The sequence below is a fragment of the Cottoperca gobio genome, chromosome 19 (assembly GCF_900634415.1).
Source record: "Cottoperca gobio chromosome 19, fCotGob3.1, whole genome shotgun sequence".
Classification (NCBI taxonomy): domain Eukaryota; kingdom Metazoa; phylum Chordata; class Actinopteri; order Perciformes; family Bovichtidae; genus Cottoperca; species Cottoperca gobio.
Window position 1 is genome coordinate 5382886 of NC_041373.1, and position 24693 is coordinate 5407578.

At 39.3% G+C, this 24693-nt stretch overlaps 1 protein-coding gene across 4 annotated transcripts; it reads right to left on the reverse strand.

Annotated features, from left to right (window-relative positions):
- Positions 1-4725: 4725 nt before the first annotated feature.
- On the reverse strand, positions 4726-24663 carry grnb (granulin b). Of its 4 annotated transcripts, none has more exons than XM_029456252.1 (20): positions 24509-24663; positions 24164-24249; positions 22814-22954; positions 21348-21488; positions 20127-20225; positions 19342-19483; positions 18994-19103; positions 18575-18716; positions 18247-18356; positions 16921-17062; positions 16593-16702; positions 15928-16069; positions 13965-14074; positions 13300-13441; positions 10381-10490; positions 9840-9959; positions 8284-8547; positions 7962-8198; positions 7056-7313; positions 4726-5853 (listed from the first exon to the last, which is right to left on the reverse strand). In XM_029456252.1, the coding sequence occupies exons 2-20, from the start codon at positions 24164-24166 to the stop codon at positions 5707-5709; spliced, it is 2670 nt and encodes an 889-aa protein (XP_029312112.1). In that variant the 5' UTR covers positions 24167-24249; positions 24509-24663; the 3' UTR covers positions 4726-5706. The 4 variants fall into 4 exon arrangements, with proteins under 4 accessions (XP_029312112.1, XP_029312110.1, XP_029312113.1 ...); XM_029456250.1 differs by having other exon boundaries at positions 9840-9962; XM_029456253.1 differs by lacking the exon at positions 9840-9959.
- Positions 24664-24693: the final 30 nt, after the last annotated feature.

The window sequence follows — 24693 nt, forward strand, 5'->3', positions numbered from 1 at the left end:
GTGAGTCATCGGCGTAACAAGGGATCTTTTCTAAAGCTCTATTAGTTTGGTATGTAAGGTGGAATGTAACTAAGTCAAGTTACTCAGTAGCTGATTCTTGACCACACATTTGAGCTACTGTTTCCTGCTTTTCTCCGTCATATCAACTAAATATCTTTTTGATATTTGAATTTTTTGATCCAACAAAACGTATCGACTCTTTAAAGTTGTGATGTATTAATGGAATAAATGATCGGCAGATAAATCTATAATGAAAATAATCGGTGAGAGCAGCCCTAACATATTGTACTTTTTACTCCTTTTATCTGACATACATCCTTAGTTACTTAACAAATGAAGATCGTTGCACACAAAACATGAAGAGTTTATAAAATGTTTTGTCATAAATTAATCTACCAAACAGTTTTATACAATTACAGCTGTAACTATTCGTTGATTGCTTAATCGATTGACAGAAAATTAATTGTCAACTATTCTAATAATCTAATCATTTCAAACACATTGTTAACAAATTCTGATTACACCAAGATTACATTCTAAATGTTCTCAAATGCATGTCATGACACTGTGAGTTTAGATCTGGCAATGTATTGTGAGTAACTCAAACATTTCTAAAAGTCCATATAATATACTTGTTATAATATATAATATAGTTTTTCCAAAATAACACATTTAGTGTGCACTTTATAGTGCAACTTAAGTGTGATAAGCACACACAAAAAAGCACAACTTTTTAACCATTACAATCCTCCAAGAGCGAATATTGAAGAGGATGAACTAGAAATGCAGTATTGTTTCTAGATTGAGTTTGATTAATGAAAATATTCAAAGTGTATTCTAGTAAGAAAGAAAACACGTTTAACATCTGCTAAGTTTGCCTGTTGTGTAGCTTCCTCTCCACCGACATTTACTGTCCTGCAGAGAGATGATGTGAATCTATACATTCCTGTGGGAATTAACAAAATACCAGAGGAGGGAGTGAGAGGGAGTGTGTGTGTGTGTGTGTGTGTGTGTTGTGTGTGTGTGTGTGTGTGTGTGTGTGTGTGTGTGTGTGTGTGTGTGTGTGTGTGTGTGTGTGTTTAGGGTGGAGGGTCCCTCTCCCTGGCAACATCTGAATGGGATCAGCGACGGACCAATAGTGAGGCTGAGGAGACAGTTTGCTCACACGTCAAAGCTTTTTGTCACTTTGTTCCTCTCTGCTGTTGGTAGGTCAAGTCTGCTATACATAGATCTGAAAATCCTCAGAGGTTATAAAGGGCTTCTTCTTTATTCACCAACGGAAACTGATTAATTAATAAACAGTAGTTAGATCAACAAATAAAGAAACGCTGATGAGGCTCTTTGAAAACGCTAAACGCGAACTTCCTCCTATTGACTCATCGTCAGTGGAATAGTTTGACATTTTGGGAAATACTAGAGTTAGAGGAGAAGATCAAATCCACTCTCATGTTGGTTTGTTAAATATAAAGCCATAAAGCCAGCAGTTGGTTAGCTGAGCTTAGCATAAAGACTGGAACAAGGGTGAAGAAATAGCTCTTCTTCAAACATGTAACTTCAAACTAGTAAAATCACAAATTGTCATCTTTAAATTTCTGTTTTTGCACAGAATAAACAAACATAATATAACATTTATTTAGTGAAATTCAGAGGACATTACCTCTGGACAGAGTGTCACGCCTGCCTCCTGTGTGTTGGTAGATCAGGAGGAAATTAATCAATGAGATGTCAACCACATCCTCAAAACTAAAATGTTTTAAGAGAGGGACATTTTGATATAAAACCCAAACATGAATATTATTATCTTTAACTGCGTTAAGTTTTGCACATCCCCTAATATATATATATATATATATATGTGTGCTATATATACACGTCCCCTGATACTTATTTTGCATGCAGCCTGTTCAAAACTGTCCAGCTCTCTCATTCTAAAAGTTATATTGTACACATTTGCTAATGTATTTTTATAATATGTTTTTCATATATTTAATGTAATTATTCTATTCTATATTTATGTTCTTGCCTTTGGCAGTATTCTTATATCTTAATATGGTTACCATATGGTATGCACCAAACACAAAGGAAAACACCTGGCAATAAACCTTTTTCTGATCATTTCTTGTTCTTATTTAATTTTTGAACTAAGTTAAACAATAGAAAAATATTTAGTTTATTATTTTTTTAAATAAACTTGTTATTTGCTTTCTTGACAAGAATATAAAGCCAGTTAGCTTAGCTTAGCATAAAGACTGGAAACAGAGGTAACAGCTAGCCTGACTTGTGTAGAAGCTTCAAACATAAATATATATTTTTATTTACCAGCTGTTTTACAGAAAAAAAAGTGAACAAAACTTTAGCACCCGATGTTTCACCCTTAAATCACCACATGGGCGGGTTACTTCATTGCAACTTTTCCTCTCATTCTAAATTATTACCAGTAGCTCATATTCTCACACATATGTATACTTATTAATAACTTATAGTATATTTTAATATTTCTTTTTAAAACTATTTTGAAAATAAACAATATATATTACATTATTTACTTAAAACCAAAAGGTATTTCCTTAAATGTCAAACTTTATCTATCATTAACATTTACACTTTGAGGACAGACGTTTAGGAGGGGCGCAGGACAAAGAACTGCCCTGCAGGACTTTCTTTCTACATGAACCTGTATTTGTATTTGAAAATGTGCTTGCCTCAAAGTATTTTAAATCGAACTCTCTTATTTAAATGAATTTAAAGTTAAATGAACCAGCTCTCTACTATATATCTACTCTACAAAGACATCAGTCTGTGTTTAGGAGCTGTAATAAGTACCCGTCCTGTAGATGGATAACAATGGGGCCTCACAGGAGCAGAGTATCTGACCCCATTTAGAGCTCAAACAGCATGTGTTCATTGCTCATTGTTTTCAACTCAAGCAGAAGAGCCACCATGTTTTTTTCTGACCACCAGAGGGCACATGATCAAATAAAGACAGCCTGCAAAGCTGACAGTAAAGTGGGACACAACACCCCCCACAGATGTGTCTCCACCCTTCTATCTTTATTTACTTGGGTCGTCATAACAACTTTCTGATGACTATGAAAGATGGAGGAGGGGGGTGGGGGTAAGAGGATCTGGAGGGGCAAGGCCAGAGGAAGTGTGTGGGCGTGTGTGTGAGTGCCAACTGATACTTCAAGGATGACCTCGCTGAATTTAATTATCACAGCAACCAAACAGATATGTTGAAGAACTTTATTTCCCCTTCCTCCTCGGAGTTCAATCTTCCTTGAAAAGCTGCAAAAATGTCACAATCACAGCAGCAAAAAAACCAAAACAAATGAATGAACGAATTAATGAAGTATTTAAAAGTAGCAGTGACAACATGAAGTTGATGGTGAGCACATGTTTAGGCAACTTATTTCCAATCTGCGTCCAATCTTTATTCATGAAAAAGTGGATTTAATAAATTTACAACTCAGAAACTTAGAAAGTCTTTCAAAAAACTCCTCTGTGAAAACGTCCACCAGAATTCAAAAGCAGTATTTCTACAATCTTTCAGTATGGAAACTTTAAAAGTCTCTACAAAAGCTAGAAAACACTCAAGGACAACATGTATCTACAGCTGCTGCAATGACCATGACTGGGAAGTGACTGTTACTGCTGTTCCAACACAAGGAGCGTCCGGTGTGTTGCCCCGACACATGAGCAGCATTACACTCAACATCTTGTGCCAATAAAGAAAAAAACAGGAAAAGCTGCTTCCTCACCAAGTGGGGCCCATAAAGGGGCAAATAAGTATAGTCAGAAACACCTCCAGTCAAATATGTTGGGACTGTATCAAGTGTTGCCGACAATAAGGCTGCATTTATGTTACATTTATGTTTAGCACTGGGAAAGCAAACAAAAACAACAAAGTGGGCTTTAAGGATAAAACTTGTGGAAAATGTTCGACAAAGCGAAGGTCAACGTCAACCTGCTCATCTTCCTCCTCAACAAAAAGTTATTCAAGAAATTAACCAAGGGATGCTCTTAAATCACACTCCTGTCTCCGATTATAGACTTCTCTAAAATGTGTTTATACATACTTATATACAGAGTGAGGCCTCTTCTTCACACTCCTATCTCTGATTATATACTTCTGTTTTTATATTTCACTACATTATCTGTTTCTATATCCCATTATATACCACAGAGCCAAGCACCTTCACTTTACTCCTATCTTTGTTGACCTACTTTTGTGTACTTCATTAAATCAGCTGTTTAAAGAAAAAAAAAAAAAAAAAAAAGATTTAACTTGTGAAATTCTATTTTTTTTTTTTTTTTATCATCGACAAATCCTACCAAAAGACCAAAACCAACAAGGAATGTATCTTTGATCAAGTATTGTGTGTGTGTATTGTAGACTGATATCTTCCTTTAATTGTTTTAATTAAAAACCACACTGTTGCACTGGGAGACGTGTTCCTTCATCACTATGAACACACACTGTACTTTAATTATTCCCATGTTTAGTTTCAGGTCCAGGATCTGACAAAGGCTCTTGACAATCCTCACAACTGACTTCAGTGTTTCATCCTCACTATTTGGTTGCAACTACCTGGATCTACTTTCCTGTCTGGTTCTGATCCTCCTCACTCCTCTTCACCACTTTCTGGTTTTATCTGCGTAGCTCTGATTTATGTCATTTAGACCAAATGTGGAATTATTCCGTAGCAGAAAGTAGTCCCTAACAAATGCACAATTTCCTTCTTTATTAGAAATTACAGAATGTTTGTGAGCGGTCTTTAAAGCTGCATAATATATCTAATGTGGGAGCTAAAAATCTGAGAGACAATCGCTGCTGCGGAGGTTCCCAAGCTCTGGTCTGCAGACTGGTACCAGGCCATAGAAATTTGCGACACGGCCGCAAGGAAACTACATGATTCGGCAGAAAAAGGTAAATAATAATTGTATAACTTTAACTATTTACCTTGCACGTGGGACTGAATTTAAGTTCAGGTGTCTGTTTTTTTACCAGCTCGTCATTTTCCAACTGCATATCAAAGCTTATTTGTGTGTTGGGAGGATAAATAGAGCGATCCGGCTGAACCAGAACTCAAATGACTGGTGAACATGAAACTCAATCAATCAAATCAAATAGAAGCTCCCTGTCCAACTTTATCTTCCGGGTTTTTGAAACAATGTAAAAATATGACACATTTTTATAAGTTTTCTTCTTCAGTGGGAACCAATGAGCTCAGGGTCGAGTCAGAAAGTATTGATCCTTGGTTTTGATCCTTGCATGGGATTTGTGGACAGTAAGATAAATATAGAATAACACCAACAATATCCTTTAAGAGCCTCATGAACGTCATGGATGTAACATCTGCATGTTAAAATCCAATAAGGCAGCATTTTCTTCCTGGTGCAAAACTTAAAGACTTCCGCACACCGTTTTCACTTCAAGTTAACATACGTTGAAATAGCAGAACAAGTTTCAGTGAATGATGCAGTCATGTCACCTGACGAGCTTTATATCAAAGTGCTTCTACTTCCTTATACACTGCCACCGAGTCTCCTTCACACCTACCACCAAGAAACTCAAGAGTGCACAAACTTGGTAATAAATACACTTCCATGAATAAGCAAACAGGAAGTGTTGCCCATAGACAACATGAGCTGTAGATGGATGTTATGGATCAAGATGGAAGAAGATCAGTGAACCTTTGTGTGGGTTTAAAGTCCATGTGGGACAACGTCTTTCTTTCTGTCTCCAATCAAAGTGTCCCAGGTCAGCTGGGTGTGCACGGTGCACCCTCCAGCCTTCAGGTCACATGAGTATCCTACGGGACAGCAGTGCTTTGAGTCAGGGCAGCAGACCGCCTGTCAGAAGACAAATAACATCAGTTATTTATTTTAGCCTCAGGTGAAGATTTGAACTTCACATCTAGAGTTTTGGTGTGAGTTGCCGAGTGTTGCGCGATGTAATATAACAGAACTAGATGGCTTGTGGTGCTCAAAGCGCCAAAAAAATACATTTGAAAAACTCAACAGCAATGTCTCTTTCAGAAATCATGACCGGGTTACTCAAGATAATCCACAGACCTCGTTGTCGCACCAAAACAATCTAGATTTGATAAATAGTCTCGTTAGGCAAATAGGTTTCTCTAATCCTGTCATCATACAACATCAGTTATGGAAACAAAGTTTTCCATTTACACATTTAATAAAACTGATGGACTATAGAAAGCTAACTAACTTTAAAGGTTCAATGTGTAAAATATGCAAGAATTTAAACATTAAAACAATGAACTAACATCATCATCAGAATGCGAAGTGGTAACAGTGTTGACGTCTCTGTGTTGTGTTGCAGAGATAGCTACTGAAGTTAGCATGCTAACAGCTAGCTGCGCTCCGTCCAGTCTGTAATACCACGTGTTGTTGGTGAGTCACTGTAGCACCAGTCTGCCCTCAGTACAGAGGGACAAGAAGTACAGCTGCCTGATCATGGATGTATTGGGCAGTGGATTACACTTAAAGTGGAAGAAATAAGAAAACCCATTTGTAACTAAATGTCTTGAATTATTTATGTGAACATACCTCTAGGTCAAAGTAAAAATACCTGATTGAGAATGAAATGAAACTCCTGGGTATCAACTTATTGCAAGCTTAAGAAATGTTGTGCGTCTTTAGGCTGAGTTAACATAATGAATAACCATCTTTAACAATGATTATCTAAATAATATTTATCTAATGTGTATTTTATACATTATATTGACTTTATAATATTAAAATCATATCCCAGTTACTACCAGTTTCCCATCATGCATGTGAAAAACACATTGAGTAATATTTAGACTTATGAAACGTCAATGGAACAAAATAAAATGCTAAATGGGACACTGTATGTTCAACGAGGCAGAAAACAGGGAAGCTTCTGGATCACGGGACACAATGTTCACTGGTCACATTATCCACACTCCTGAGGACCGAGCCAGAAGAGGTCTCACTATAAACGTGCTCAACAAATCAATCTTTCCTAGAAGTAGATATGAAGTGGTCATGTGAGTAAAGTGTGAACGTACCCTGGGTGAGGGGCAGCAGGCCCACGCTGTGGCTGACACCTTACAGCACGTGTCCTGCTCGGGGCAGTGAAACTCCTCCGTGCTGTCACATGGTACGTCTGTGTCGTCCTTGGGGTCTCTGCGCTCGGACTGTACCACTTTGCTCTGAGGGAGGGTGAGGATGAGCACGTTGCGATTCTTCTTCTCACATGTTCCAGTCTCCATGTTGCAGGTGTAGCCCTGAGGACAGCAGTGCTCGTGGTCTGCACAGCAAACCGACTGAAGAGGAGAAGGAACGGTCATAATGCTTAGTATTAACAAGGTCTGCCAGGTTTGCAAGCCTGCTTCTAACGCTTAATACACACAAGTGTTTGTGTCTTTATCTTGTTTGTTTTCTTAGCATTAGAAAGTAATATTTGACCAATCCTAAAGTAAACGAGACCACCGCCAAGTCCAAAGCAACATTCAAGTGCTCCTCGGATGGGGAGCACCGACTTCGGTGTTTTCATGAGCTTTAAGTGGAACAACAACATGGCCACTACAAAGATGTGTTATTGCTCAGAGCCATCAAACCAACATTAACTTTTGTCCGCCATGTTTCTGTGTACTATGACGTTAACTCGGCAAGTCATGTACCAACATTTTTGGCAGACTTTCCAAATTGTTGTTCCAAATTGAGTGGGAAAAATAATAAGACCTATATTTATCCATGTTGTGAAACATTAAAGTCATTATTATCAATCGTAAAGAAAAGATTTATTTTGTTTATCTGCTTCCTGTTTACGTTCTTGATTATATTTTATTTCAGTTTGTTTTGTTTCGCTGCTATTTTGGGTAGAGTTAGGGTAATGCTTGTTAAGTATTAAGGGTCCATTTGTTTTATTGTGAATACTTTTTTTCTTTTTTTATAAAAACTGACTAACAAACCTTGACCAGCGGGCAGCAGGCCCAATCTCCTGTCTGCAGTTTACAGCAGGTTGTTCCTGAAGCGCAGCTGCTCTTGTTGTCACATTTAACGTCCGTCACGGCGCCCAGCTCGGTCAGGGCGCTCAGTTTGGTGAACCAGGGTATCACAACATGGGGGCCTTTTGAGCAGGAGGAGCGGTGAGGTTCACATGTGTGACCGCTGGGGCAGCAGTGGTTTCCATCAGTACAACAGACCGCCTGAAGAACAGCAAACATACTGGAATCATCAAAAAAAGCACACGTCATTAGCTTTGTGTGTGAGGCTGTTTAAATAACGAGGTACCTTCGGCAGAGGGCAGCAGCCCCATTTGTGTGTCCTGTCCATGAAGCAGCAGGTCGTATCTTTGGGGCAGCTGGTTTGGGCGTCACACATGTTCCTGGCCGGACGAGTTGGACTGGAAACAGCCCGGCTGGGCTCCTTCTGCAGGGCCGGGATCTTCTGCAGCCAGGCCAGGCTGAGCTCGCCAGGCTTGTCACACATCTGTTCAGCCACATTACATTTGTAGCCTTTGGGGCAGCAGTGTTCATGATCGTCACAGCACACGGCCTGGGAAGAAAGAGGGGAAAATCTAAAGCTTCTTAATGCCGCCTGAAATCCCTGTAAGCATCAGATTCTCAGCTCAACAGATGGAAGAGAGTTTATGCAACATGACTTCCAACAAATGACATAGAAGTCAAAGAATGTAATGCAGAACTGAAGAATTCCTGCTCTTTCTTTTGTCCAAAAACTCATCTGTTTTGATCATTTAGTAAATCAGATTAAATGTCTCTGATCTCCTTATAAACATCATTAAAACAAAGTGATAAAGTTCCAAAGTGGGAAAAGCTGCTGGATCAAGAAGCTTTTTTCCACACTAATTAATAATTTCTCATCTCAAAGTTTGATTTCTTTTTAATCAGTTTGGTGGATGGATGATTGAGAATGATAACCATGACCCTCAGTCAGCGCCATTATGGAAAAGAAGCCAGTCAGAAGCATTAATGCAGCATGATTCACAGCTCAGAATAGGAAAAACAGGAAAAGGAATGCAGGAAGAGGAAATGCACATTATTCCAAGATTATTTAAACCTAGATAAACTGTTTTTATACAGTAACATGAAGCATTTCAGCAGCTGAAGACGTTTGTTAACAAGCTAAACAAACAGCATAAAATCCCCTTTTAATTATCAGTTGTATTAATGATAATGTTGTATTTTAATGTAGCGATGGTTCAGCCATTTTGCCAAAGATTTGTGGACACTTCTGAAATTCTTTCCCCAACTGGGAGATATAAAACTGTTGTTCTTAATATCGGTAACAAGGGATTATAATTAAAATTATAATCCCTTGGTTTTTTTACCTATTTGGTTGCTATTCATAATTATGGTCTGTACAATACATAATTGTTGCAATTAGGTACAACTTTGTTTCTAGTTTCTACAAAGTTTAATGTTAGCTGTGTCCATCCTTTCAAGCACTGCGATTAGATGTTCCTTACTAAAATGCTTTTTTGGGAGTTTTAACGAACTTCTCTCTTTAGGTTTTTATATCCACAGGTTTCTTGTACTTTTGATCAAAGAACCAGATATTTTCCAACACAGTTGTTCATCTTTTGTTCTCATGATTCGACCAGGAGCGTTTCATCCAAGGTGTGAAAGTTATGTAATGTGAAAATGAGCAGGAATGTTCCATCTTGGAAGCCTGTAATAACTCCTCCCATGTTATACCTCTATTACAACTGACACTTTACAAGAACAAACATACCCTCAGCCATCAATACTTCCAAACACACCAGTGTCATCTGACCTGCGGAGGCACACCGCCTCACGTTGCCTTTAAACTGTGAAGGAGATACTGACCTGCGGTAGCGGGCAGCAAGCCAACTGCCCAGAGACTTTCTTACAGCAGGTGGTGCCTCCTGGACACATCGTCTGCTTGTCACATTTCTCATCCTCCACCTCTGAGTTCAGAGCCGGCACCTTCTCCACCCAGCGGAGGGAAGGCAAGACGTAAGTAATATTCTAATGTTTTGGTTACTAAAACCTTTTTCTTTTTTAATCCTATTTTCAGTTTGTTTAGTTTTGGTGTAAAAGTTTAAGTTGCACAATCATGTTTTGATTCTAATGCGAGTTGCAGTCTAAAAACTACAGCTGCTTATAATTAAAAGTTTATTGAAAGCGTCAATTAAAATCTACGGACTATACATGTGCGCCTATCTGCAACAAATAGGATAAATCATACTGTGATCCGACCAAAATATATACACACAGTTGCTAGTTTATTAGGTTCACCTAGGGTAAAACTAATGGAGTCTAATACAAAGGTTCTGCAATAAATCCTGTAATTTCAAACAACAAATCAATTAATGGGCAAATCGTCTAAAATATTTGTCATATGTACCTGCGGGTAAGGGCAGCAGCCGTAGTCTCCACTGGTTAGCAGGCAACATGTAAAACTCTCTGGGCAGCTGCTTTGTCCATCAGGACATGTCACTGAACCGACCTTAGACGCTATAAAAACATGAAGAAAGAAACATGGTCATGTTATCAGCATACACAGAAACATGAAGACCAGAGAACGAAATGAAAGTTACGGCTGTACCTACGGTTCTATGAATCCTGGATGACCACCAGAGGCAGTGCTCAACACTGAATATCTTCCGTCTCGTGCATGTCGAGTATTTATTTTTTACATATTATATTTATATATTTTATATTATATCCAGCCCGCAAGAAAATATCATATGTCTATCATAACTGTCCTGCCGTTATATAGCACGCACACGACAAGTCATCTACGCTAGTCACTTTTAATTACATTTAAATAAGCCTCCCAAAAGAAATGGCCAAACTCTGAAAACATGGGCTTTCAAGGCAGGTGGGAGACAGAGTAGCCGTTTACTAGCATTAGCGGTAAACCAGTCCGTTGTAATTTAAGAATATAACATAAGACGGCACTATGAGACAAAACACCAGGACAAGTACAAGCACATGGACAGCAGAAGGAATAGGTGGTAAAAAAAGACTCACAGCAAACTGTGTTCACAAAAGCAAAATCACAAAGTAAGGCTGCAGTGAAAGCTAGTTTTGTAGTGGCCGAAGAAATAGATAAATCAGCCCGGCCTTTTATCGAGGGAGAGTTCGTGAAGCGGTGCATAATTAAAGTGTGCGAAGTCATGTGTCCAGACGAGAAGCAAGAATTTTTAAATGTAAGCTTAAGCAGAAATACTGTTGCTGATCGTGTATGCGAGCTTGCCACCGATTTACAAGCACAGTTGATGGAAAAGGGAAAAGACTTCATTGCATCTTCCCTTGCTGTGGATGAGAGCGCTGACGTCACTGATACTGCACAGCTGTCAATCTTCATCCGTGGAGTGGACTCCAGTTTATGCGTTACACAGGAACTTTTGGGAATTAAATCAATGCATGGCACAATCACGGGAAAAGACATATTTGAGGAAGTATCTAAATGTGTGAATTAAATTAAACTGCACTGGGAGAAACTGACAAACCATGTCTCCACCGATGTGTTCTCGACTGCGCATTTTGCTGATAAACTGAGCGCACTTTTTTTTTTGTTTAACATGGAAACAGCGTGTGTCAGGAAAATTATGACTGTGGGCGCTGCACAGTTTCCAAGCTTCATCACCAAAACGATGCCTCAACTCCCCCTTCATGCCGCTCAGATGCTTTGCATGTTTAGAAGCACATACCCTTGTGAGCAGCTTTTCTCTGTGATGAAGAACAGAAAACCACACAGGAGTAGTCTCACTGATGCACACCTTCACTCACTGAGGGTTTCCACAGAACCCCAAACATTAATGAACTGGCAGCTGAGAAAAGATTCCAACATCTGACATCACAGACATCTGGCTCTGACACATGTGCATAAAAGGAGAATGTAGCCTACTTAATATGTTCCATATCTTTTTGCACTTTATCCAATATATCCTGCTCAATAAATGTGGACCCTGTGGGCCCTTGACGTAGTCCCAGTTTTTAATTTTGGCCCTCTCTGTGATTGAGTTTGACACCCCTGCCTTAGATGCTCAAGGCCAAGGCAAGAGGGGCAAAGGTCATGGTCGTCCTCTGGTTGAAGAGGAGCCATACAGGTGTTACAGCCAGAGAGCTAAACATAGAGACAGTGGCAGAGAAAACTCTCCAGTTGCTGCGGGCTGCTACATCAGTCTTGAGCAAGAGCACTCTGCTGACTTTGTAGAAAACCAGGCCAGGAGGCAGTATATTTCAGTGAGAGGGGAGCAAGGACATTCTCTTCACTGGTGCAGTTGTGGGTTAATGTGAGCAAGAGCACTCTGCTAACTATGAAAACAGTAATATTTATAGCAGAGACTGTACGGCCCACAGTTTAGAAAACAGCTAGCTCCTGCTAGCGGTCCACCAGTTAGTTTGAGCGAGAGCACGCCACTGACTGCAATGAAATAACAACCGTAACAGGCAAATAATGTATACTGTAGCAGCTAACTCCTGTTAGCGTACCACCAAGGTAGCCTGAGCGAGAGCGCTCTGCTAACTATGGAACAGTCGAAATATAGAATGAATGTACACAGTATAAATATCAGCTAGCTCCTACTGGCGTCCCACCATGTTAGCCCAAACAAGGGAAAACTGTGAAAACACAACGCGAGCCAGCGCACAACACTAGTGAGAGGGGAGCGAAACACTCTTCACTGTCAATATCAGCCAACATATAGTGGACACGCTGTAGTTAGAAAACCATCAATTAGCTTGGGCAAAAGCCCTCTGCAACCTGTGAAACAGTCACAGTAACACTATAGGAAACAATGTATTATATCAGCTTATGTTAACATGACAGAAGCGTCCGCCAGTCTGGGGTTTGACGGTCCAAACAGTGAACACATAGTTCCCTCCCTAGATAGGAACAGCTCGTCGTAGCCTCTGGAGGACAAGTGACCCGCAACTCCGACCAATGCGATCGCGAGGCAACAAGCGACGAACTTTGAGTAATTCATAATATTTTATGTAGTTCAAGCTCATGCTCTGCGAGTAAAAGCCTGTGTCTCAGCGAGAAGATGAAATTAAGGACTGATCTCGTCGATGACACTGGAACTTATAAATGACCGGGGTCATCCGAGGTCACACGTGACTTTGTTAATATAATTACTTGACCTGTGCATACGCGAGATGGAAGATATTCAGTATTAAGAACTGTGTTCAGAACTGTGTTAAGAACTGCCTCTGGCGGTCAGTAAGGATGAAATAGATCATAAGTTATTAGTACAGTATCATCGGCATATAACTGCAGAGTGTCGGATGAATTTGGACATGAGGAAATCCCCACCTGGATTATCCTCCCTCCTCCTGGCAGACAGTTTCTCCAGCATGGGGAAGGACTCCAGTGAGGAAGTCACACACGTTGATTGAGCAAGATCACACTTTGTTTTCTCTGGGCAACAGTGGAGTTTATCCTCACAACACACCGCCTGTAGAAGAGAATAAAATCATTTCAGACAGTCAGGGACACTCGTCATTTTCTTGCAGATAATGGAAATGTACAGATGGTCAACGTAATTGCTGTCAGTGGGAGAGGATTACAAAAAGGTATTACAAACAAACCATAATTTAAAAACAGAATAGCTAGATATTAAACATTGGCATATATTTTGGGTCCATAAATAGCTGTAGAAATTGGACATCAACATGTTTTACAATCCAATCAAACGTCTCTCTTCCCCATGAGTACTGTGAACAATGACGCTGTTGTGTGTACAAACCAACACCATACTTTCCCCCTGACCAAACAGTTATGGACAGTTATTTTGGCAGCTTTGCATTTGAGCTAAAAGTAGTAAAGAAAACTAAATATATAAAATTATACTGATACAAAACAAAGAAAAACAACAAACCTCACACTTGAGATGCTTAATATTTGGGATGACTAGGTTGTCACAACAAATCAATTAATGGGCAAATTGTCTAAAATATTTGCGACAGAGTCATATGTACCTGCGGGTAAGGGCAGCAGCCGTAGTCTCCACTGGTTAGCAGGCAACATGTAAAACTCTCTGGGCAGCTGCTTTGTCCATCAGGACATGTCACTGAACCGACCTTAGACGCTATAAAAACATGTCATGGTTATCTTTACATACAGATACATGAAGACCAGAGAAAGAAACATCATTAGTTATTAGTATAGTATCATCAGCATATACAGTATATCTCAAAAGTGAGTACACCCTTTAGATTTTTGCAAATATTCTGTTATATCCTTTCAGGGGATAACATTATCCTACTGAAACTTTGATATAACTTAAAGTAGTCAGTGTGCTGCTTGAATAACAGTATAGATTTATTGTCCTTTGAAAATTACTCAGTACACAGCTGTTAATATCTAAACAGCTGGCAACAAAAGTGAGTACACCCCATAGTGAACATGTCCTAATTGTGCCCAATGATGTTGTTTTCCCGCCCTGGTGTCATGTGACTCGTTAGTGTTACAAGGATTCAGGTGTAAATGATAAGCAGGGCTGTTAAATTTGGTGTTTTGGGCACAATTCTCTCTGAATGCTGGACAACATGGCACCTCATGGCAAGGAACTCTCTGAGCGGCTGAAAAAAAGGATTATTGCGCTTCACAAAGATGGCCTTGGCTATAAGAAGATTGCCAACACCATGAAAATGAGTTGCAGCACAGTGGCTAAGATCATACAGCGGTTTTCCAGGACAGGTTCCACTCGGAACAGGCCCCGCCAGGGTCGACCAAAGAAGTTGAGTCCACGTGCTCAGCGTCATATCCAGAGGTTGGTTTCCAAAAATAGACGTGCGAGTGCTTCCAGCATTGCTGCAGAGGTTGCAGAAGTGGGATGTCAGCCTGTCAGTGCCCAGACCATACGCCGCACACTGCATCAAATCGGTTTGTATGGCCGTCGCCCCAGACAGAAGCCCCTTCTGAAACCGATGCATAAGAAAGCCCGCAAACAGTTTGCTGAAGACAATGAATCCAAGAACATGAGTTACTGGAACCATGTCCTGTGGTCTGATGAGACCAAAATAAACCTGTTTGGGTCAGATGGTGTCCGGCGTGTGTGGCGGCACCCTGGTGAGGAGTACCAAGACAAATGTGTTTTGCCTACAGTCAAACATGGTGGTGGCAGCATCATGGTCTGGGGCTGCATGAGTGCTGCCGGCACTGGGGAGCTGCATTTCATTGAGGGACACATGAATTCCAATATATACTGTGACATCCTGCAGCAGAGCATGATCCCCTCTCTTCGGAAACTGGGCCGTAGGGCAGTTTTCCAACATGATAATGACCCTAAACACACCTCCAAGATGACAACGGCCTTGCTGAAGAAGCTGAAGGTTAAGGTGATGGACTGGCCAAGTATGTCTCCAGACCTAAACCCAATTGAGCACATGTGGGGCATCCTCAAGAGGAAGGTGGAGGAGTGCAAGGTGTCCAACATCCGTGCGCTCCGTGATGTCGTCGTGGAGGAGTGGAAGAAGATTCCAGAAGCAACCTGTGCAGCTCTGGTGAATTCCATGCCCAGGAGGGTTAAAGCAGTGCTAGATAACAATGGTGGTCACACAAAATATTGACACTTTGGGCACAATTTAGACATGTTCACTATGGGGTGTACTCACTTTTGTTGCCAGCTGTTTAGACATTAACAGCTGTGTACTGAGTAATTTTCAAAGGACAATAAATCTATACTGTTATTCAAGCAGCACACTGACTACTTTAAGTTATATCAAAGTTTCAGTAGGATAATGTTATCCCCTGAAAGGATATAACAGAATATTTGCAAAAATCTAAAGGGTGTACTCACTTTTGAAATATACTGTAACTACAGAGTGTCAGGTGAATTTCAGGGACTATTTAAAAATATTTTTGCTATTCAAAAGATTTCTTTTTCACATGAGATTCTTCAAGTGGACCACATGACCATCTACATGAGGAAATCCCCACCTGGATTATCCTCCCTCCTCCTGGCAGGCAGTTTCTCCAGCATGGGGAAGGACTCCAGTGAGGAAGTCACACACGTTGATTGTGCAAGATCACACTTTGTTTTCTCTGGGCAACAGTGGAGTTTATCCTCACAACACACCGCCTGTAGAAGAGAATAAAATCATTTCAGACAGTCAGGGACACTCGTCATTTTCTTGCAGATAATGGAAATGTACAGATGGTCAACGTAATTGCTGTCAGTAGGAGAGGATTACAAAAAGGTATTACAAACAAACCATAATTTAAAAACAGAATAGCTAGATATTAAACATTGGCATATATTTTGGGTCCATAAATAGCTGTAGAAATTGGACATCAACATGTTTTACAATCCAATCAAACGTCTCTCTTCCCCATGAGTACTGTGAACAATGACGCTGTTGTGTGTACAAACCAACACCATACTTTCCCCCTGACCAAACAGTTATGGACAGTTATTTTGGCAGCTTTGCATTTGAGCTAAAAGTAGTAAAGAAAACTAAATATATAAAATTATACTGATACAAAACAAAGAAAAACAACAAACCTCACACTTGAGATGCTTAATATTTGGGATGACTAGGTTGTCACAACAAATCAATTAATGGGCAAATTGTCTAAAATATTTGCGACAGAGTCATATGTACCTGCGGGTAAGGGCAGCAGCCGTAGTCTCCACTGGTTAGCAGGCAACATGTAAAACTCTCTGGGCAGCTGCTTTGTCCATCAGGACATGTCACTGAACCGACCTTAGACGCTATAAAAACATGTCATGGTTATCTTTACATACAGATACATGAAGACCAGAGAAAGAAACATCATTAGTTATTAGTATAGTATCATCAGCATATAACTACAGAGTGTCAGGTGAATTTCAGGGACTATTTAAAAATATTTTTGCTATTCAAAAGATTTCTTTTTCACATGAGATTCTTCAAGTGGACCACATGACCATCTACATGAGGAAATCCCCACCTGGATTATCCTCCCTCCTCCTGGCAGGCAGTTTCTCCAGCATGGGGAAGGACTCCAGTGAGGAAGTCACACACGTTGATTGAGCAAGATCACACTTTGTTTTCTCTGGGCAACAGTGGAGTTTATCCTCACAACACACCGCCTGTAGAAGAGAATAAAATCATTTCAGACAGTCAGGGACACTCGTCATTTTCTTGCAGATAATGGAAATGTACAGATGGTCAACGTAATTGCTGTCAGTGGGAGAGGATTACAAAAAGGTATTACAAACAAACCATAATTTAAAAACAGAATAGCTAGATATTAAACATTGGCATATATTTTGGGTCCATAAATAGCTGTAGAAATTGGACATCAACATGTTTTACAATCCAATCAAACGTCTCTCTTCCCCATGAGTACTGTGAACAATGACGCTGTTGTGTGTACAAACTTTCCTTTTTGATAAAGCTTATAGTTAGGGCTGGCTCAGGTTTGCCCTGGATCAGCCCCTAGTTATGCTGCTATAGGCTTAGACTGCCGGGGGACACCTCCCTGCTCTCTTCCTTCTCTCCCTCTCTCTTCTTCTCCCTCTCTATCTGTATGCATTTATGTAAATGTATGTTACTAACTCACCATCCGGGGTATCATCCCCGGAGTGTCTGTCTCTCATGTGGCAGGTTGCCACTGATAAAGTTTACGTCAGGATCATGAATCGTGACAGCGCCTGCTGACCTGGTCCTGCTGGACACCGGGAAGCCTTATTGACATTTTCCTGGATTCATCCAAACTTTCTATTTCTTTTTTTTTCCAACACAACATAATTTCTGTCAAATGTTGTATTTGTACTATGTTGTTTATCCTGTACACACGACATCTATTGCACGTCTGTCCGTCCTGGGAGAGGGATCCCTCCTCAGTTGCTCTCCCTGAGGTTTCTTCCATTTTTTCCCCTTTAATTTTGGAGTTTCTTTTAGGAAGTTTTTCCTTGTGCGATGTGAGGGTCTAAGGACAGAGGATGTCGTAACCTGTACAGTCTGTAAAGCACACTGAGACAAATGTATAATTTGTGATATTGGGCTATACAAATAAATTTGATTTGATTTGATTTGAACCAACACCATACTTTCCCCCTGACCAAACAGTTATGGACAGTTATTTTGGCAGCTTTGCATTTGAGCTAAAAGTAGTAAAGAAAACTAAATATATAAAATTATACAGATACAAAACAAAGAAAAACAACAAACCTCACACTTGAGTTGCTTAATATTTGGGATGACTAGGTTGTCACAACAAATCAATTAATGGGCAAATCGTCTAAAATATTTGCGACAGAGTCATATGTACCTGCGGGTAAGGGCAGCAGCCGTAGTCTCCACTGGTTAGCAGGCAACATGTAAAACTCTCTGGGCAGCTGCTTTGTCCATCAGGACATGTCACTGAACCGACCTTAGACGCTATAAAAACATGTCATGGTTATCTTTACATACAGATACATGAAGACCAGAGAAAGAAACATCATTAGTTATTAGTATAGTATCATCAGCATATAACTACAGAGTGTCAGGTGAATTTCAGGGACTATTTAAAAATATTTTTGCTATTCAAAAGATTTCTTTTTCACATGAGATTCTTCAAGTGGACCACATGACCATCTACATGAGGAAATCCCCACCTGGATTATCCTCCCTCTTCCTGGCAGGCAGTTTCTCCAGCATGGGGAAGTACTCCAGTGAGGAAGTCACACACGTTGATTGAGCAAGATGACACTTTGTTTTCTCTGGGCAACAGTGGAGTTTATCCTCACAACACACTGCCTGTAGAAGAGAATAAAATCATTTCAGACAGTCAGGAACACTCATCAGTTTTCTGCAGATAATGGAAATATACAGATGGTCAACGTAATTGCTGTCAGTGGGAGAGGATTACAAAAGGTATGACAAACAAACCATAAATTAGAAAAACAGAATAGCCAGATATTAAACATTGGTGAAGATTTAGTGACGACAAATAGCTAAATATTTTTGCATGACTAAGTTGTCGCACAACAAATCAATTAATGGGCAAATCGTCTAAAATATTTGTCATATGTACCTGCGGGTAAGGGCAGCAGCCGTAGTCTCCACTGGTTAGCAGGCAACATGTAAATCTCTCTGGGCAGCTGCTTTGTCCACTAGGACATATCACTGAACCGACCTTAGACGCTATAAAAACATGAAGAAAGAAACATGGCCATGGTTATCAGCATACACAGAAACATGAAGACCAGAGAAAGAAACATCATTAGTTATTAGTATAGTGTCATCAGCATACAACTGCAACTGAGTGTCAGGTGAATTTCAGGGACTACTTAAAAATATTTTTGCCGTTCAAAAGATTTATTTTTCACATGAGATTTTTTTTAAGTAGACCACATGACCATCTACATGAGGAAATCCCCACCTGGATTATCCTCCCTCCTCCTGGCAGGCAGTTTCTCCAGCATGGGGAAGGACTCCAGTGAGGAAGTCACACACGTTGAGTGAGCAAGATCACACTTTGTATTCTCTGGGCAACAGTGGAGTTTATCCTCACAACACACCGCCTGTAGAAGAGAATAAAATCATTTAATAATCAAATAAAAGTCTGGAACACTCGTCAGTATTCTGCACATAACGACAAAAAAAACCATCATTTTGAAACAGAAAACCCAGATAATAAACATTGGTGAAGATTTTGTGTCGATAAATAGCTTTTTGGGTAATTTTACTCGATTTTAATGTTATTTTGACTATGAATAAAAACCAAAAACAATTAGTTCTGATGAGAATTCATCAAATTTGTTCTTTTAAAGATTTGTGACATTTTGCAGTTTTTGCAGCATCTCTCTCTCTACATGACAAACTACGTAATAGCGAAACTGTTTCCAAATTACCTAAAATATGTCTTTGGCATATCTGTACTGCAATTCTTTGATACTTATAGGCCAACATTTACACTGCTACATTTCAGTCGGGTTTCAGTAATATCTTGATTCACAACAGAAAAGATATTGTTGAACCTCAAAGTATTTTATTTGCACCGTCAGTACAGAAAACTTAGATATTACAGCAGAGCAGCTCGAAGAGCAGCAGGCAGTCTCAAACACTGACCAGCAGACCATGTAACAAGTTTCTTGGTGTGAAGTGTTTGGGCTGAGCCGGTGCTTTTAGTGTTTTAGTATGCGAGGGTGAGCTGGAGTATATCACCTTAGCTAATGGACAGCAGTCCCAGGAGCCATCACGAAGCTGGCAGCAAGTGGTGTTATCAGAATCCTGGTCCGGAAAAACTTTTACCATCTCCCCGAGCTGCATCCATCACACATCACAGCCCACACATACCAATGAAAAATATAACAACATCTCAATGGCAGGACTGCAAATGTATTTACTTTAGCATTCTTTCCTACTAATACAATTCGTGTAAGAAATGTCCAGTCATTCCACTGACATTATTTCTGATCTTTCATTCAGTTAAAATGTATTTTATTAGTATTGTATAGCAAAACCACATACACCCAATACCCTTCTTTCAAATGTCAGGATTTTCCACTTGTTTTGTCTCATATTATAAGAAACTTCATATTTTAGGATTTGGACTGTTGGTTGTACAAAATAAAGACGTACAAGATGAAGACGTCCTTTGGGCTTAAGGAAATTGTGAGGGGCAGTTATTTGCAGCCATAAAAACAAGTGTTGCTATTTTTATGATGGGGCACAAATGTTAATTGTGTCCCGAGAGGGGCTCTGAAATAAAGGACACGAGCATATTAAAATCCAAACATTTTATGCCGTCATCCTCTTTGAAGAATGACTGTGCTCAGCAGATTTTATGGCTACTTGCTTCATATGTAATGCAATAGTGTCCTGTGTGTAATATTTTGGACTGAGAGTAATGCTTCAAAAAGCAAATAAAAAGAGAAGCTGAGCATGAATGTTCTCAGTAATTTTCATGAATATCTGCCCATCAGCTTTCCGTATTTGTTATATTGAAGTCTAAGTGGCAGAGGAAAGGTCACCTAACAGTTAGGATTCATTCATTCATTCATTCCTCTAATTGTGAAGTTCTTTACTGCCATGTGTCTGCACTCTGCACTAATCTTTTATGTGTTAAGGTCTAAAAGTCCACTTCAATTACAATAAGCTTATCGTGCATGCTTTTTGTTTTGGACAACAGCAAAGAGAGATACAAATAAACTAAGTGCAAGTGCACAGATCTAATGGGGTTAATGTGTCAAATGTGTTGTTTGACCTACATTCTACATTCTAAGAGGTTAAATAATTACATTTGCATGTCTAAAGGATGAAGTAGAGAAAACAATCAATGGCTGCCACTAGTTTATGCCCCATTAGTGCAACGGTCAACAAGGAGCTCAAACTTCCTACGAAACAACACATGTTCGACTTGACAAAGCCCTTTGTTAGAGTTACCTGAGAGACGGGCAGGGCCGGTTCGGTGGGAACGCGTCTCATCCAGGGCAGGGAAACTGTCTTATTAACACATTTGGAGTGGGTGACATCACAAACCGTCCCCTCAAAGCAGCAGTGGACGTGGTCTGAACAACACTCAGCCTGCAGGTGGATTCAACAAAGAGATGCTAAAGGTTTACTAACACACAGCAGCAGAAAATTATGTTTAGGATGAACGCATCAGAGTATACTTTCTACACGCCTTCAATTATGTATATGCTTATTATAGACTCCTCTAAATGCACCCTTAAACTAGTCTATAAAGATTCTCAGTCATCCAGGTCACGGGGTCTCTGGAAGTGATGGTTGACATTTCAGCTGCTCAAATATCATGAAGTTCAGAAGAAAAAGTAGCAAAGCACAGCTGCCAATGGATGTCAGCTGTCATCCTGTCCTAAATAAATGTGTTTATCTTTACACGACTCATCCCGTTTCTGGGAGGCGTCACCATTTAACTAGAAGTTCATTTGGTTAAAGTCTGGACAGTGGAACACAGGCACAAAGTATTAATGTCATTCCTCACCATCTGTGTTTGTTGATTAATGTGGTGTTTTCAAATATAAACAACAATAAATGACTCCTAATTCAAATAAAATGGTATCTGCAAGTTTCAGATCCTACTACAAACAACAGAAACTTCATAATTCAGGATTCATTTCTTAACTTCAGTAAGTCCAGTTTCTCTTGACTTCGCTCTTCTAGACATTCTTCTTTGTACACTTTCATATCTATTTGTACGCTAAGATGGTGTGTGTTTATATATTGTAAATATTGATATTTGTATTTCAAATAAAAATGCTTTTATTTTACAGAATATTTACTGTATGCTATATATTATTGTACTATTGTATCCATCCACAAAGTGAGGCAATTTCCCCCTTCTTTTTTAATAACATTCCTGCTTCCCTTTTTGCTACCCTCTCCTCTTTGTTGGTCTTTTCCCTAATAATTACTTCCTAATAATGTAGCCTAAAGTAGTACATTTAGCTACCAATACTTTTGTACTTTTACTTAAGTATGGTTATGAAGGCAGGACTCATTTTGCATGGTATTGTTACTTTTACTTCAGTAAAAGATATAGAGCTGCAACGATTCGTTGATTGACAAAAAATAATCCCCAAATACATTGATAAATCGATTAATCATTAAAGTAATTATTTTCACAAATAGTGAGATTTCCTGCTTTTCTCTGTTTCAATATCACATTAAACTGAATATCTTTGGGGTTTGGACTGACAAAACAAGACATTTAAAACACATCACCATGGACTTGGAAAGAGTAAACGATTAATCTTGTATTCAGTACATCTTCAAATGGTAAATAAGTCACTTGAACTTTGATTGTATAAGCAACATGTACATTAATAAGCAACTAACAATACTTTCATTTAAATAACTCGCTGCTGTGTAACTCAATGGTAACTCACGCGTGGCAGTGGACAGCATCCAAATCCTCCCATGGTGTTCTTGCAGCAGGTGTTTTTGTCCTTACACATGCTTCCATCCGGACAGACCAGCGCTGAGCTCAGGCCCAGCAGAGCCAGAAACAGGATCCCCATCTGCAGCTCCTGAACACAAGCAGAAGAGGAGAGGGCTGTTAGCCATGTAGCATGACACAATGTGGTCCGGCACTATGCAAAGATCCTCAACTATTGTCAACAAATTCTATCTAATCATCATAGTTTCTGCGTTTCGTTATGGAAAAAGATAACAAAGATCAGTAAGAATTCCTACCGATGAACTGGATTTCAACACTGAACAAAGTCCCTTCTTTGCTGTAAGATTCATGTCCCTTTTTTGCAAGTATAGCATTCATATCTGAGACATTTCCTAAACAACTGCCAAAAGTCACTATGTCCAAGATTTTAATAATAATTAACATACTGTTTATTATTAGGGTCAAAATGAGTGCTGGTCCAGCAGACCAGCACTCATTTTGTAGATTTGAGCGCTGCAACTAATAATTATTTTCATCATTGATTATGCACACTTATTTAGTAAAAAGAAATGCAAAAAAATGGCCTTCACCATTTCTCATAAGCAACGGTAATGTCTTTGATATGTTCACTTCTTCACACCATCTCACAAGCTTCATCAGGTATATGAACATGTAGGGCTGTCACTAACAATTTCTTTGAGAATTTATTAACCTGCTGATTATTTTGCTTGGTTAATTGATTGATTTTCATCTATAATATGCCAGAAAATAGCTAAAGAAGGGCCTATAACAGACTTCCCAGGGCTAAAGGTAGTTACTTTAAATGTCTTGTTTAGTCCAAAACCCCCAAATATTATATTTTCAATTATATTAAGCAGCAAATTCACAAACTGGAGAAGCTGAAACCAGTAAATGTTTGCCAATATTAGATTGGTCAATGGGCCATTTGAAGGTAATGTGATTTATATTATGCAATTATAGATGGATACATCACTAATGTTGAAGCCTGATAGACTGCTAGCTTGTGAGTGTCCCCAGGGATCAATACAGTCTTATCTTAACCGAAAATAATACATGTAATTGTATTTGTTCATTATAGGTTGTATTGTAAATCTGACTCTGCAAAGTAACTTGAGTAATAAATGTAGTGGAGTGAAAAGTACAATATTTCTGTTTGAGATGTAGTGGTGTAGAAGTATAATAGTAGCAGAAAATGGAAATACTCAAGTAAAGTACCTCAAAATTGTACTTTAGTACAGCAATTGAGTTAATGTACTCAGTTGCTAGTCACCACTGTAGCTAATATATGAATATTAATATAGTAGGGAGAGTACTTTACCATTATTAGCAGATGACTTGGAGATATACAGACTGTGTTCAGTTGTTGTTAACAAACAGCACTGTACTGCATACTCCTCTTACAACCTAAAGAACAATAAAACACCATTATTCAAAATGATACTGTGATAACATATCCAGCAGTATTATACAAACATAGTACTTAGCATATAAATCCTTGACACCAGAAACGGTTCGCTAACAGTAACTGAAATTAGCGAGCTAACATCAGACGACCCACCCAAAGAAAAACAAGTTAGCTTAGCATGCTAGGTGGCTAACAATAAAGCTAGCCGGTTTGAATGACTTGAATAAAAAACGTAAAACAGTAAATTATTTTTCTTACCTGGTAGGTTTGGTATAATGAGTCAAACGTGTAAACATGTATGTCGTATGCGTACGCTGCTTTACAAACATTCAGATAACAAAGGACTGTCTGCAGCTGTTTTGACTCACAATTCAACAATCACATGACACACACACACACACGTGACTGTGCAGTTTTGTGTTAAAGGGATATTACACTGCACT

Excerpts from the sequence above, each read along its gene's own strand:
- grnb (XM_029456250.1), bottom strand. Across the intron at positions 17,063-18,246 it reads GCTGCTGCCCTTACCCGCAG|GCGGTGTGTTGTGAGGATAA; the intron begins GTACATATGACT and ends TCTCTTCTACAG. Across the intron at positions 9,963-10,380 it reads GCTGCTGCCCTTACCCGCAG|AAGGTGCCGGCTCTGAACTC; the intron begins GTACATATGACA and ends CGCTGGGTGGAG.